This window comes from Aquila chrysaetos, chromosome 12 (genome assembly GCF_900496995.4).
Source record: "Aquila chrysaetos chrysaetos chromosome 12, bAquChr1.4, whole genome shotgun sequence".
NCBI lineage: Eukaryota > Metazoa > Chordata > Aves > Accipitriformes > Accipitridae > Aquila > Aquila chrysaetos.
This window is the reverse complement of record NC_044015.1, coordinates 3,184,585-3,200,998: the sequence shown is the minus strand read 5'-3', so window position 1 is coordinate 3,200,998 and position 16,414 is coordinate 3,184,585. Positions and strand designations below refer to the sequence as shown.

Sequence of the window (16,414 nt, the reverse complement as noted above, 5' to 3'; positions counted from 1 at the left end):
CCTTGAAAGAGCACAGAAAATCTTTGGGCATCGAGGTTTCTCAGACTTCATCTTGGGTTTGTGTGGTTTTCCGAGATCTCGTCTTGCATCACTAGAGAACCTCAGCTATGTCATGCTTGTTTTGGTTTTCCATTCTTGAGTGGGCAGTTAATCTACTGAATTAGTAGTGATGTGTAATGATTAACTGGTTGTGGATAAAGCTAACTGGTCACCAAAGCAGGTAGTTAATAAAATACTGCTGCTGTCTCAGAAAGTGGAACTGAACTAGAATGTTTTAGACATGGGCTGCCAGTTGGGAGAACTTTCCTTCCTCATCAAGCTTGCTTGAAGAATGAGACCCTATATTCTAGGAAATTGATTTATCATAGGGCTTTAAAGTACTCGGATGTAAAGTGTGTGCCCTTCCATATGCTCCCTTACCATTCTTTTTTACATCATTCTCATTCCTGCTCTGCCTGTTACCCAAAGTGCTTGCATTGTAGCACACAAGCTTACTTCTTTCTGCTCTCATCTAGTATTTGTTGAGTTTCTGGTGTGAGTGTTGGCAGTCTCTGGAAATTGTACCACTTCATCCAGATGTAATATTCTGCTTGTAATTTCAGTTCCAATATCACTTCCTTGAAATCCAGGAAAAAAGCTTTAAATAGACTTCAGGTTTCTGAAGCCATCTTTGGTAGGGACTTTGAGTAACAGTTTAAAAACCATTGACTTAATAATTTGATGATAGCTGATTTATTTAGGCATTCTAGCGAAGAAAAGGTAACATACTAGTAAGTGTGTCTCTCTCTCTAGCACTGGTGTTTGCTGTCTCCCAGGAGTTTTCAGTCACCCGGCATTGCTTCGGACTGGTGGTCTCGTGTCTTGCCTTTTCTATGTGAAATGATTTGTCCATTAGTTTACAAATGCTGAAATGGGAATGTGTGTTCCCCACTAAATCCATGCTCCAAAAGACAATAAATACAGTATTTGGGAGATAACTGACCTCTGCAGTGTTGCTCCACTCCAAAGGTTATATTTCTAAAATGTTTTCAGCTCTTCCTTCTATAGTGAGCTTCAGAAGTTGGGATTTATGCTCTATGGGCAATGACTGTCTGAACTCCAGTGGGTCCCTGCATCTTTTTCTTCCGCATCTGGAAATTTGGAATCTCTTTACTGCCTATGGCTATTAAGGGTTACTTAGATATCTGTAATGTTTGCACAGTGCAAGGTACTATATGAACACCAAGGATTATTTTCCCTCTTTGAGCCTATTGCTTAGCAGAGAAGCCTCTCTCTTAGCCTGAGCCTATTGCAAAAGATCTAGGTACTTTTTTTCCTTATCTATTCATTGTTTCCTAGATTATTTCAGTATTATCCTGAAGCAGTTTTGAAGCTGTTGAATACTGCTTAGCAGTAGTCTCTCTCCTATGCTTATGTCTTGGAAAGACATAATTTTACTTGAAGACTGACTTTTCTCAGCAGGATGGACTTTACTGAAAGAATGGGATTCACCTCTACCCAAACCTCTTCACAGTTGTATCTACTTAATTTAAGTCGCTTTTTGGTCTGTTCTTCAAAGAGTATAAATGCTGCTTTTTTGCCAGCTCTCTTGGAAAATGTAGCTTTTAAACTCTGCAGAGATACACGTTACTTCTTCTCTTAAGGTCGCTCATACTTAGTTACCTTGAAAAACTCAACTTTGTTTACTTTATGGCTTCAGTGAGAGACTGTTTTAGTCTAGTCCACAAAAAGCCCATGCGAATTATGCCAGATACAGAACATCTTCACTTGAAATTTACAGCCTTCAACTTGTATTTCTGAAAGCACAGTTTCTTTAAATGATGTGCTTTCTGCCTCTCTTCATTATTCCACAACTTCAGAATGAGAAGAGCACTGGAAAAAGATCTTTTTGATCTACTGTGAGTATAGAGCTTTGTGATTTAATTTTTGCCTGGCGTTTCTACACTGCAGGAATAAAACACACACTTTACTAAAACCAGCTTGTAACACTTGATTCTACTCTGATGCGCTCTTCACCAACGATGGAAGGTTCCAGCTGCAATGGAAAAGTCCTACAGGTTTATCTTCTCCTTCCACCTTGCCTTTCCCCCACAGAGAAGGTGGTGGGTTCTTAGAATATGGGTGAAGAGAAAAGTCCATCCTTCTGGGTTCAGCTGTGTGTTCCTGCTAATGAATGTCTTGCAGGTGTGAAGTTAACATCTATACTTGGAGGGCTACCATATGGTTAGAGTCTAGCAATTATAAATTACTGTGCATATGGATCAACTTTCTTTTCTATTAATCATTCGTCTCAGGTTGAATTTTTTTCTTCCTTCTTTGTTGGTTACCTGATTAAGGGCTCTTAACTCCATTGTACTCCAAATCTAATTAGCAGCTGAGTTTCTGGGCTCTGAGGATGGAAAGCTGAATTTCAGCTTTGCTACAGTTTTGGGCCTATGAATGCAGTGTGATTGCATTTTACAGTTTGTTACATGATGGTAGATGCAAGGCCATATGGAAGAGGCTGCTTTCAAAAAAAAAAAAGTGCCTACGTGCTAAAAATGGCGTAAAAATTGCAGGTGTCTGAATTGTTCTCTTTTTCAAAAGAGAGCTTGTTAGGGTTAAACCCAGTGTTCAAGGAGCTACTTGATAGATCCTGTAAATAAATTGTACTGGGTCTGGCTGGGATGGAGTTAACATTTTTCATAGTAGCACATGGGCTTGTGTTTGGGATTTGTGGCTACAGCAATGCTGATAAGGCAGTGATGTTTCGACTGTTGCTGAAGGGTGCTTGCACAGTGTCAAGGCTTTATTTTTTTTCCCACTCTGCTTCCTGCCTGGTGAGTAGACTGAGGGTGGGTAAGAGCTTGGGAGGGAAGCCAGCTGGGACAGCTGACCCAAAGTGGCCAAAGGGATATTTTATACCATAAAATGTTATGCAGAGCAATAAAAACCTGGGGTAGAGAAGGAAGAAGGGGGGATTGGCTTCCAAGGTGGCCGTTGTTTGGAGGCTGGCTGGGCATTGGTCTGCCTGTGGGAGATGGTGAGTGGATTTCCTTTGCTTATTTCTTTTTCTTTTTATTCTTTCCTTCACCTATTAAACTGTCTTTGTCTCGACCTACAAGTTTTCTGGCTCTTGTTCTTCCTGATTTCCTTCCCTGTCCCACTTGAGCGGTGGGGAGCGAGTTGAGCGTCTGTGTGGGTGTTTGGCTCCTAATACGGTTCATAACTAAAAGACATTATCCAGACTTCTGAATTTGCATTTGTCTTTGCGTTGTGGCTACTGTAATCTCTTTGTCTTAGTGGTGTTGACTCTTTAGAAAGAACAGCATTGCTATTGGCTTGTTAGTATTAGTCTGATCATATTAATACACACTTTTTTTAGACTTCTTCATAGGCCTTGGACCTTGTGAATTATACTAGTGAAAAATCATAGACTGCCTATTGATTATGCTATAAGCATTCATTATATTGCGTTTTTAGAAACTGGCAGTTCTGGGTAATGTTTCAGAGCTGGAAGATGATGCTTTGCAGACTTCCAGCAGTTTGCCAAAGGGAAGCATGTACAGAATGAAATGAAATAATGGAATGGAGGCAGACGATGAAAGAAAGATTTATAACAAGTTTTCATCTATATTTTGAAATACAAGCAAAATAGATTTAAAATACAATTAAAATCATTTTAACTGCAGCTTGTGAGCTTACATTAGTAATGGTGGGAAAAAGCTCTTCAAGAATCCCAAACAATTAATGGCTGCTGTGAATGGATCTTAAATGTTGAGTTATGCAAGGTTCATCTGTTTCCTTTCAGATATCTGTTTTGCCCTGTAGCTATTGTTAGCTACCTTGTGCTTTCTCTCCAAAGAAGATCCTTTTGTTTTGTATTCAGCTTTTTAAGTCAGTGATCGTTTTATATATTGAAGGCTGTTCTTTTATGTCGAATCACGTTTCTGTACTTCTAGGTCTCACAGAAAAAGAAGTCAACCCAGAAGACATAAAACAGAGGATCAGAAGTCACTTGGGGATGTCATGGCTATTGAAACTGCCTTGGAAGATGTGAAAGTAAAAGAGGAACTGAAAAGAGGGACGGATCTGGAGGAAGAGGAGAGAAGCAAAGTGATTGAGGGAGAAGGTGAGGCCCCTGCTCACTGATGGCAGATCACTTCAGTGAAGAACTGGGGCAAGCTATCTCTCTAAAACACATTTGTAAATAACTTGTCTGCTGTTGTTTATTTCTGTTGAAATATCAGTAGAGTCTTTCCCAATATTAAATCTATGCTCACTGAAATACACCATCATTTACAGCAGCAATTGATTTTTCCCTCTCTTTAAGGATTCAGTCCAAATAGCTTTCTTGGCAGGGCTTGAAAATTCTGCCCAAACTATTACAGGTTTGTAAAAATATATATTAGGGGAGGAATATTTTAAAATATTTCATAGAGGAACAAATAAATATATTTTGTGTCCTACTCTGAAAAGGAATGATTTGTGCACTCCCTTGTGCAATTAATCTTTCCCCTTTTCTTCCATTCCTCCCCATTTCTTACAGACACTGTGAATAAAGTCAGCCTTAGGTTTTTGTGGGATCCACAGCTGCTGCATGAGTCCAAGTTGCAGGTTTGGTTTTCTTCAAGTCTAGCTGTAGGAGGGAAGCTTTTCAGCTTTCTTTGCTTGGCTGAAGTTAATACCAGTCCATTATGACTCCCAGTCCTTTATGATTTCTTCTGCATGTGGTTAGTCCAAAGGCCTGACCTCAGCCATCTTGCCAGAGGCTCTTTTTGTGATGCCTTTTTTTTTCTTGGCTGTGTATGAAAGGTTGCAATTCTTGCTGGGAGTAAGCTGCTTTTTTTTCCCCCTAATGTGCCTGGTTAAGTAGTTGATGTGTCCGATGCAGCCTCTCTTTGAGGCACTCTCAAGCATTTCATAAACACTAGTGAATTCATTTTCTTATATTGTATATATATCCATTATTTGTTTAGCATTTGTAGAAAACTGATGCTGCAAACTGTTTAGAGAACCTTGATGATGATCTTAAAAGAAATCTGTGGAAGGTCTGAGAAAAGAATTGAGGTCTTTGTTCAGTTCCAGAGTCTCTTAGCTAGGCAGTGTATTTTCTCTTTTCATGGGAAATAAGGAGTTTGAAAATCACTGTTGTACAGAGTAGGAGTAGCACAGTGCAGATAGTTAATTTCTATTGCCCTAAGCTTGAAAGTGTCAGCAGTGTGTTAAATTGTATGCTCTTAGCTCTTGTACAAGTTTAACAATTGATGCTTGTAATAAATGACCCGAAAATGCTGATATCCTTCCGGAGACAAGAGGTAAGTGACAAGGATAGATCTGAGATCCTTAGAATGGTAGAGGAACAACAGAGATTCTGTTCTAGCTGAATAGGTTCCAAATCATACACTTAGACTACATGTTAAGAGCTCTTTAACTGTTAGCACAGGAGGGAAAAGCTTATTTTCAGCACCATTGCAGAAAGTGTCACTAGAACCAGACTGACTGCTTTGCAGTTTCTGAGGGGTCTAGTGCTCAGGGTGTTAGCAAATATACAAGCTTCTTAATGCAATATAGCAATTAAGTACCAGTGAGTTCTCTAGTTTTCTACATCCTACTGTCTGTATTACCTCTCACAATTGTGTTACAGTTTCATCTTGAAAAAGAAAATAGCATCTGTTTGGATGGCCCTGCTCATGGCAATTTAGCTTCCCCCCTATCCCTGCCTTCGCTTCCTTTTTCTATTCCTCTGGTTTTAATTTGGCTTAATTTTCTCCTTACACCAGAAAAGATGACCTTGAGAAGGAGGAAGAATGAGATTTCAAATTAATCATTGGTAGTTTCAAAGTAGGTCTTATGCTTCATGTTGGTTATTTGGACTAGCTGAGTATTAATAACTTGAGGTTTTCAGGATTTCTGACCCAGATACCGTAAGGTGTTTGCTTTTGGTTTTTATGACTCAGCTTTATATTCATAATTTATTATGTTGCTATTAATGTATTTAGAATTCTTAGCAGGTTGTCTTGGGACTTGAAATTAAAAAGGAGAGTCTTTAAGCTTTGCTCTTCTCTGGGTGTGCTAAGCAGCATAAATACATCCTGTGAGTCAGCAGGTGTTACCTGCAATGCTGTGCCTGTTAAGAGTCCTGCAGACTTGGGCTACAAACCATATATCTTACACGATTTTTTTTTTTTTTTTTATAATGTGAGAAAAAGCATTGAGATGCCTAACTGCAAAATAGTTGTGTGTTATTTTCCACCACGTTTCATTAAATGGCATTCCCACATATCCTCTTCAGTGTTGCAATTGTAAACTAAGTACATAATTACATGAAGTAATACTGTGATCAAGATGCCAGTGAACTTTTGTGCTGTTACCTGTATGTAATAGCAAATTGGTGCATAACTGATTTTTAGATGACCATTTGCTAGGTGAGGTTTTTACTTCAGGCAGGATCTCAAGAATTGGCCAACTGTCAAATAGTGGCTGGTCTCTTGCTGATTTTTCTCCAGTATTGCTTAAGCTGGCAATGTAAAGTCATTAAGAGATTAGACTGATTAATGGGATGGAAGGATTATCATGAAACAATGTCATAGCACAGGAGTTTGTCCTGGAGGCTTTCTGGACTTTTCTAGCATCATGTAGGAAAAATAGAGCCTTTTCAGAAATCTGTTAGCAGTTGCCGTGGCCATCTACATATTTGTAGCATGTGCTGTATGAAGTTCTGATAACAACTGAGCAGCCACAACCCCTAGAAGCAAGTAGAAGGTCTTTTCTTACCACTTTTGCTTTCTGCTCCTGTATCGGTCATGTTCACATATTCTTTTAGCATAGAGGATGTATAGGGTATAAACACTGGGTGTGTAGGGATTGCTCTAGGGTAATATTCTCTTCCTAGAAGTAGGGAATGCTGTTGAAAGTGAAAATGTGAACTTGGTGTTTAGAAGGAGCTTTGGGATGGTGGAATAGTCTTTGTGATTACTTTATCTACAGCAGTCTCCCATGTAGATGGAAGAAAAATGCTCGAGTGCACCTGTTACACAAACACAGACATCTTCTTGAAGGATGCAGTGTTGTATTAGAGGGATGTACTGGCAAAACTCTCCTGCTTTCTCCCATGTTCTGTTTCATTTTATCTCTGTGCTTGCAATTCTGTTAGATTAATAAGTCTAATTTACAGTTTCTTTTTGAGCTGGTGACAGTACAAATTATTTAACTAAAGTTGTGGCTAAATTACTGATGCTGAAGTCCATTTCTGATTGTCTTTGCCCAATACCAGAGATGCTGCTCTAGCAGATGAAGTCCATGCTCTTGTAGCAGCTTTTTATAATCTCATTGCTCAAAGCTACAGTGTACGGTCCTATATAAGTGGTTTGATTTCCCCACCAACACCCCTTCCCCTCAAAGGTATTGTATAGCTGCAACTTGAGCGAACTCTGTATAGTATTTCAAATTATCTCTAGACAAGCAAGCCTTCTCACCCTGAAAAAACATCGTCGTACTACTGTGTTCCATGTGTACTAGCTCTGCGATGTGTGCCTTCCTTCAGTGGAAGGACAGCTGATAGGCATTCCTCTGTTAACCTGCCATTTTGATTTGTGCATAAAGATCCCTTTCGTTTCTAGGTATATTCATGATAGTCAGGGACTTTGAATTTTACCTCATTTTTTCCTGGCTTCTGATTTTATAGACTCACTTGCAAACTAGTTTGTTTGTCTTAATGCAAGAACTTTGTTTAAAAGTTCTACATGCCATCTGCTGTCAAATTACCCATTTAGAAGTCAATAAAGCTGGTGAATGGCATTTGTTTTGTTGTTGGGTAGAGAATTCTCCGAGTGTATGGAGAGTAAATATGATCTGGTTTTGTGCGACTGGGGAAAAATCCAATTTGCCTTTCATTCAATATGTTTGTTTCTCTAAGGAAATTCAATATTCCTTTCTCTTTGATAGAACAAACCAGTTTATCTGAGGGACTGCCTACACAAGTACAACAATAAGTATTTGGGCTGGACTTGTTCCCATTTTTATAAATTAGTGTAAATAAAGTCATCAGACCAGACTTCTGGGAGATGTCGAGGTTGAAGCAACCCCTAGAAGATTTCAGCAGGGATTTTAGCACTTTATCTTATTGTGGTATTATTCGCCTTCTCTTTTCAAACCCTTCCTCCCGCAGATACCTCGTTATTGTGTGATGGTTTATCTGATTTTCTGTTTACTAGGTTTGGCTGGTCATCTTTGGTCTAGTCCTTCATGGAGGAGTCTGAGTAGGTTGGGATTGGTGAAGCATCGTTATTAGGGTGAATAGTCTTTCTCTGTCTTTTGTTGTCATCTGCCCTCCTCCCCATCCTGTTATGCTTCCCATCCTGGGAAAATGACCTTTTGCAGCAGAGTAGTCTAGTCATAACATCTGCAGGTGAAAAACAATCTCTTATGAAATAAATTGAGCACTGGCATCTGGCTGTGGAGCATCTATTATTTACTTTCCTTTGAGTGAACTGATAACTTCATTCATGAAGTGAGGGAAGAGTTTGGGCAAAGGGAACATACATCATTTTAGATGGAATAAGGCAAGATGTGAAGGCATCTACTGTCCTAACCTAGAGACACTCGGTCAGTGGCCAGTAGGAATTTTAACTGCTGCTGTGAAATCAGTGTGTATGGATCCTTTAACAGAGTTATGTTGGGAAGATAGGTGGGGAAGACTTCTATGGGTCATTACTGCCTCTGGTAAAAATACTGAGCCGTCTATCTGTTCAAGAAGTGTTTTTGTTGTCACAGCCATGTAAGAGACCTGCAATGCTATGCAGATAAGATGGATGACAGTAAGCTAGGAGAAACAAGGACAAATGGAGCGAGTGCTAGGAAAGGATATCTCAGTAACCAGTGCTGGCATGGTGTCTGTAATAGGCTTAGTTCAATGCTGTACTTGATTTATGCTTTAAAGGCATCTTTTTAAAAGACCTTACAGTAGAAATCTTTTGGTAATAATGATTCAGGTATCTTTGTTCAATTCTTCATTTCCTAGGGCTGTTGAATGCATTGACACACAGTAATACTTAGATAAGAGCTATGCTTGCAAATAGAGGGAGCAGTAAATGGGGGTGGTGCAGAGCTTATCGCAAACTGTGGAGAGCAGTGGTCTCCAAACTTTTCTGATGGTGCCCCCTTATCACAAAAAAAATTCTCAGCACGCCTCCCGATGTATGCATATTTATTTATAAAATCTATACATGTATTACTATGCTAATGTATTATGTCCATTATAAAACATACACAGAAATAGAGATTTAAAAAAGGATGAGATAATGATAAAATGTATCTTTAAAATAGCATTTATTTTATTTATTAATGGTACAAAAATATTTTCTTCCTGCACTCCAGTGGGTGGTTTTGTGCACCCCACTTTGGAGACTGCTGATACAGAAAACCTGAAATACACAGTCAGGGCTAATATAATACTTTACATGTTTTTTTGGCACACTGTCCAGTTCCTTAGGGCTTTAGATATTTTCCCTCCAGGCAACATTCATTTTGGCAGCCTTTCTGCTCCAGTCAAGAATTAAATAGTCCATAGAAATGACACAAGTCTTTTCTTTCTAAAGTGGGCTTCTCTAAGTCAGTGCTTAAGTACAGCTGAATATGTCTACAGCTTTCAGTCTGCCTGTTTGAAGGGAAGAATAATACCATGACGTAATATGTTAGCCCAGCATTGGAGCTTTTTGATGAAAGGCGAAGAATATTAAATGCCCAGAAATCTTGGCATATGAAGCTAAATGTTGCCTATTATCTTGAAACAGGTGACTGCAAAGTAAAAGCCCGTCCTCCGAAAGTAAAAAGCGAGAGGAGGAAGAAGCACCTTTTCCATCAACACCAGCACCATCTGCAAGCGCCTCAGCCTCCTCTGCAGCAGCAGCAGCCACCGCTGCCACCACCACCTGCACCACAGCAGCAGCTGGCAGAGGACGAGGCACCAGCAGCACGACCACCAGTACTCCCAGCAGTACCCACATCATCTACAGCAGAAAAGAGCTTGCCCCCAGCTCCCCTGAACATTATCCAGCCCTCGGAGGCACCAGTTGAGGAAGATGACTTTAAACCTCGGCCAATCATTCCCATGCTTTATGTGGTTCCACGGACCAAAAAGGTGGTGTTTGACAAGGAGCGCATGTCCTGCCAGCAGGCGTTTGAGCAGTTTGCCACACAAAAGAGTCCAGGTTGGCAGGAGCAGACAGTCCCTATGGAAATTTCTGTGAAGGAGGAGGAGAATGCAGAAGCAGAAAATACAGAGGTCGCTACAGAGGTCAGTGATCTACAGGTACACGTGACCAAGGAGGTGACTATAAGATTTGCTAGTTTTAAGCAACAAGTTGAGGACCAAACTTGGAATGAGAGGAGTCCTCAATTGTGCCTGAGCCTCCAGTGGAATAGTGCCATGTTGGTGAGCCATAGAGTGCTTTTACAGGAAGGAATTGACTATTTTCTCACAGCTCAGTCCATAGTTCAGTCCATCATTGCATTGATGCTAGCTGATTAATCAAACTTGTTACTGTCTTCAAAGAATAAAATAGAGAATCTCTTTTCCTGCTACTAATAGTACAGATAATACTGAGATGATAACCTGAAACAGTAGGCAGGAAGACACAGCACAAGCAAGAGGCTGCGGCAGGCAACCATTCTGAGAGCGGTAAAAACCAAACAATCCCCAGGGGAACTTTGGTTGTACCAACATTTTAATAATTCTTCTCCCTTGTTTCTGACTTCTCCAGCATGTGCTTTATGCTTCCAAGCGTTGGCCTGTTAGGTAGTGTTACCTAGGGATCTATTCTATCATGAGATTTAGCATTGGGAAAGTTGGCAGAAAACTTTTTCATGGACAATACAGTTCATGACATGTAATCTGTCTCAGGCATCTCTTTTCCTTGGGGAGTGCTTTACTGAGGACAGTTTCCAAAAGAGGAAGGAGGAAAATGTTTAGGAATTAGGAGCAAGCCAGAGCAATATGATGTAGCTCTTTTCCTGCGTGATGCTGCTGAAAGTCAAGGGAATGGCAAAGCACTATTAGAAATTGTGGGGATGGCGGGGAAATGTGCGTTGCCATACCGGCATTGCACAATTAGCGTACCTTTCAATGTAAATGTTTCTAAGAATGGCTGCAGACTAGAGAGGGGAAAAAAATGCTATGCTATGCTGGGCTGCCATAAGTACCTTCATCTCTGCTCACTCCTGTGTAACGTGGAATGTACTTGGATTTCATTCTTAATGCTGTAACACTGCTGCTTGTCTCCATGTTTGTGAACCAAAGCACATGGCAGTTGATTTCTAGTGCAAAGTAACTCACCTGTAACACGTTCAGTGCCTTGCACCAAAGAGGACTCTGACCCCCTGTGATTAGGATGCATGCAGTATTTACAATGTTGGCTGGTACACAGGGCAGTGGGTATAGTACAATATAAATATGCTTGTCATAAAATGCACTGTAACATTCTAGTAAAACGTTTCTGGTCCTATATGCCCTGTACATAATTTTCATGCTAGAGTTTCTGGCTGTTTATGTGATTGACCAGACTTTCATAAGCTAATGGAAATGGCAAGCTCGAAGCTGTTCTGAGGCTGTTCTGATTTTAAGAAAACACTGTAGCTTACCTTTACCCAACATCTTAAGATATAATATTGGCTTTATCTACTACAGTAATTGGCTTGGGAGGCTTTATTGATTGCAGCCAAAAGGCAGTGAGAAGTCTGCTGTGTAAATTCAAGAACTCTTTATGACAAGGATTCTGCCTCTGTTGTCCTGTACTCTCCTTTGACTGCCAAGATATTTTGGGGTTCCCATCTAGCTTGGTTTGTTTTGTTACAGACTGCTTCTGCTTTTTCAAAAATGAAGATGGAGATAAAGAAGAGTCGTCGTCATCCACTGGGCAAACCACCAACCCGCTCTCCGTTGTCGGTGGTTAAACAGGAGACCTCGAGTGATGAGGGTGAGTGCACTAGCATTAGAAAAATTGCTGAAGCCATTAACATAACTGGATGGCCTGAAACTTTGCGTTACACTTAACTGATAGAAAATGCAGCATGTTCCCATTTTGATAACCCAGCTGGAAACAAAATTCATCTGTGGGAGGTCTCCCTTCTCACCGCTCACCCTTTATTCTCTCAAGAAAAATATTTTGCTGGCTGCAGAATGAGGGAGCATTTTGGGCAAAGGGAAAAAAGTTCACAGAAGAGAACATCTTAAAGTAAAAACTCCATCTTTGATAGTGCATTAAAATGAGATCTGTTCACCTCAGAGGGAGGTGGAGGTTAGGTCTGCTGCTATGTGTATAGGGAAAGTGAATTCTAACTTTTTGATTGGCTTTTTAATTCATACGAATGTTGTGGCCCAACTTTTCTTGGCAGATCCAGAAATGAGAATTAGAAAGTCTCTCTCAGTGCTTAACTGTACATCACTGATTTTTTCCTACATTCCAGTCACTGTGAATGCCATAACAGTCTAGACAGAAAAAAAAAAAAAGACTCTTATCTCTCACTTCTGTTGTGTGGTGTATCTTACCATTTCTGGGTCTTGCCCACATTATAAAGTACTCAGAATGTAGAAGAGTCCCCAGTAAGAAGCTTTTGCGCGCTGGGGCAGGTACCTGAAGGTATAGTTGGCAATCCTTGCTTTCAAGGTACTTAAAACTTTATATTCAAAAGGACAATGTCTTTGCTGCTCACTTTCCTTCAGAGACTATATCTGCTGATTTTAGAGAAAATTTGTGTAGGGAGGGGTTATTCTGCACATATATAGCTCCATTTCCTTACCAAGGATGATGCATTTGATGTCTTGCATATGTGTAATGTGGAGTGAAGTGTTGAAAGGCAGTTGAGACTAGCTATCTTGTTTTGGTGTGAGACCTTGCAACAAACTTTGTGCTGAAGGATCCTCATTAGACAGATTCTTTTCACTGTTTTGACTTGTTGGATGGTGTACAGGGACTTTGCTGGCTGACTCAGGAGCAACTTTTTGTGAAAGCTGGCATTTCTTCGGGACTGATTTACAGCACTGTTGGGCAGAACCTGATCAAACAGATTCTTCTTTTCCCCGCCAGGGAATAGAAGCAGCTCTCTGCACTCCTTGCTTTTTCAGGGCTAATGTATAAGGATGATCTGGAGGCTGCAGTGAGGAAGAGTAAGCATGTAAATTAAGAGAATGCATATGCTACACTAAGATTCAGTTCAGACAAACTGTTAGTCTTTTCTACTTACGTATAGCTTGCTTAAAATGTAGGAGCCATCCTGAATGCTGTGTGTCACGTAGAATCCATCCTGGGATGAGTGAAGGTGATGATAACATACAACAGTCATTTCCTTTTTTTTTTTCTCTCTGTCACTCTGGATTATGATGCTGGTTTCATTGATTTCACTGGTATCATAAATCCTTACCTGTCTCCTGATGTGCCTTGACTAAAATACGGAGAAACATATGGTTTGGTTTTTGGCTCTTGTCTTAAAATGTCGTTAAAGGTGCTTGATTTCTTCAAAAGGTGAGGGTTGAGCTCTGCTTTGAAAGTAAGACATCTTGAAAGTATCAATCTGCATACCTGAGGTCACTGGTCTTTTTAAAAATTTGTTTATGCCTTACACGAGGTGTGGACACGTAAGCACATGTAGCTGAAGTTCAGACTGTAGAACGTGTCCTTGTAAATCTGTTTTGTTATGAGGGCCAGCTCTGATCTGATTGATACACGGTGAACTGGCAGTAGCTCCTGGCATGAGCAGTATCTTCCTCTACGAAGGAAAGCCTAACTCGCCCGCTGGCAAGGCTGTTTCTATTTGTCTCCCTTTCCAGCAGAATCCCATGCGGTGTTGTGGAGAATGCTGTGGTATTAGCAATTATTGTTAGCCTTTGGTTAACAAGATAAAAATAAAAATATGGTAAGAAAAGACACCTTTTAGGAAGTAACCCTCATTTAAGGTGTGACAGAGATACACAGACAGCATTCATCATCTCAAAAAAAAATTGATTAATTAAACACAATAAAATTTCCCATGTTTTCTGGTAAATATATATCAGATTAATTGGGGGGAACATTTAGAATCTGAGATGTAAACTTAGCTGTTAGAGTTTTACTACAAGTTCCTTTTATCCTTTCTGGTAACCTAAGAGTCTGAAAATCTTAAAAGGGAGGTAGAAATGGGAAGGAGACTTAGCCTTGTTGAGAGCAGAACATTAACTGCATATTTCCAGTCATTAACAGTGAAGCAGTGAACAATTTGGTTTAATGGGCTGAGCTCTGGGGATAATGTTCCACTAAGATGTTTTTCAGTTCCCCTGGTCAAAGGTGTTCTTTTGGAAACTTTGCAGATTGCCAATGCAATGAGTGATTTACACTTAGTCTTGCGTGCAAAATTTCTTTAACACTTAGTGACTCAGAATTCCTTAATAAGAAATGGTAAGAAACTTGGATCCCCAAACTGACACAAATGGATTCTGTGGTGGTTTAATCATAAAATGCCAAGGGCGTTTTAAAGGTTTTGTAAAAACAAAAAATTAGCAAACTAATTAGCACAAGCAGTACCTATAAGAGCTCCAGCAGAAGAAGAGGTGGTGGTGAATGCAAATTGAAGGCTTAGTGGTGTGTGCCTGATGGAAGTATCTGTGGAGCAGCTGCAGAACAGTAAAACGAAAACTTGAACCCCGGATATCTCATGGCCAGGATTTTTGTTTGCAGAAACAGGTATGGGATGCACTTTGGGAAGGTTGAAACAGGCTTGCTACTGACTGGTGGGAATTGGGAGCTGGCCGAACCAAACCAGCAGGGCTGCGTGCACGTCTTGCAGAGAATGCAGCTCCCAGTTGGAGAAAGGAAAGGGGAATTTTCTTGCACTTGCACTGTGCAGTTTGAACTTGGCTTCATTAAAAGGATGTTGCAGGTTTCCACACCTAGAAGGTGGAGAGAGTTATGAAAGCAGTAAATTTAGATTCTCTTCCTTATGCTTCATCATGGCCAGTTCCATTAGGTTATTGGTGTCTCTGTCTTGTCTATCCTACCCATAAAGTGGAGATTATATCCATTTAAGGAAGTATTTGAGGCATACACATATGAGGAACCATGGATGAGTTGAATGTTCTTATTTATTGAACTTCCTGTGTTGTCAAAACATTAGCCGTTTAACCCTACCTTGCTGCATTTTGCCTTTACTGACTGTCCATTGTTTTGGGATTTTTTTTTCTTTCTAGAAACATTTCCATTTTCTGGAGAGGAAGATATGAGTGACCCAGAGGCTTTGAAATCTCTACTTTCCCTCCAGTGGAAGAATAAAGCACATAATTTCCCAGCTGAAAGAAAATTCAATGCAGCAGCTGCCCTGAGTGAGCCTTACTGTGCTGTCTGTACCCTCTTTTACCCGTATAACCAGGTAATTCCTGATACTGCTCAGATAGACGTGTCAGTGGTGGGTACTGTGTGGTGGCTACTGTCTTTAAGTTACCATGCAGACCTTCATTATAAAGAAAACTCATACAAATTTGCACAACAAAGAAGTGTGTTTGGATTTGGCAGAAGCAGTGGACGGAGCCTTTTTTGTTATTTTTCCTGGCTTCTCTGGCTTTCTCAGCTTTCATTTTTTAAATCACACTTAAAGAGCTTTGCGCTGCAAACACTATTTCATGCAGGGAAATGATGCCATATTGGGCATGTGATTGCTCTTGTTTAGATGTGGGCCTGGACTTCTGAATATATGCAAACAACAACAAAATAAAAATTTACTGAGTAAGAGCATACATCACTTTTTGGAAACTACCAGTATGCTTTGGGATACGTTATGAGCAGAAAGGCAAAATTTATCACACAAATTAGTTATTTGCCCAGTTGTATATTGATTTGTTCTTGCATGCTTATAGACCCAAATCTGGCTTTGTGTGTCCACTAGGAATATGTGCCTTAGAGGCATATATATGTTTTGGAAGCTTTTTCTGAGGAAAGCAGAACCCACCTCCCCCTTCAATAAAATCTCTTGATTTATTATACAGACTGAAAATAAAATACCTGTTTTGATTGCTGGATGCTATTGTATAATGGTTGTAAGGAAAACTGGGTACAGCTGGGCTGTTCTAATCCATTGTTTTTAACACTGGTCTGCTACCAGAAACCTTGAAATGTCCTTCTGGAGAAATTCTTGCAGAAAGAGTAGGGAAGGATGCCAAAAGGATGGGAGACGGGGAGGGAGGGTCTTGCTTTTATTAATATTTTCATGGTTTGTTTTTTTTCGTGGTGTTTTCAGCTGTAATTTAGGAATTTAGATTTTTACAGAAGAAAAACAGGGAAAGCTTCTCATTATTCTAATGCTTCTTTGAGCTTTCAGAGTAAATTACAGATCCCTGTACAGGCCTAAGGAAGAGAGAGATGAGCAAAAGGTAGGGGTGGGGGTGTCCATGAGAAGAAAGGATTTAAAGTTT

The 16,414-nt window shown here is 40.1% G+C and overlaps 1 protein-coding gene across 4 annotated transcripts in view; it reads left to right on the top strand.

The window, feature by feature from the left end:
* KDM4B (lysine demethylase 4B) overlaps positions 1 to 16,414 on the top strand; it is a 94,957-nt gene that overhangs the window by 60,496 nt on the left and 18,047 nt on the right. For 3 of the 4 annotated variants that reach the window (XM_030032671.1, XM_030032669.1, XM_041127606.1), the window contains 4 exons: positions 3,942 to 4,111; positions 9,774 to 10,291; positions 11,834 to 11,954; positions 15,197 to 15,375. In XM_030032671.1, coding sequence (XP_029888531.1) covers positions 3,942 to 4,111; positions 9,774 to 10,291; positions 11,834 to 11,954; positions 15,197 to 15,375 — 988 coding nt within the window. The remainder of the gene's footprint in view (positions 1 to 3,941; positions 4,112 to 9,773; positions 10,292 to 11,833; positions 11,955 to 15,196; positions 15,376 to 16,414) is intronic. The other variant, XM_030032670.1, reaches the window with a different exon arrangement.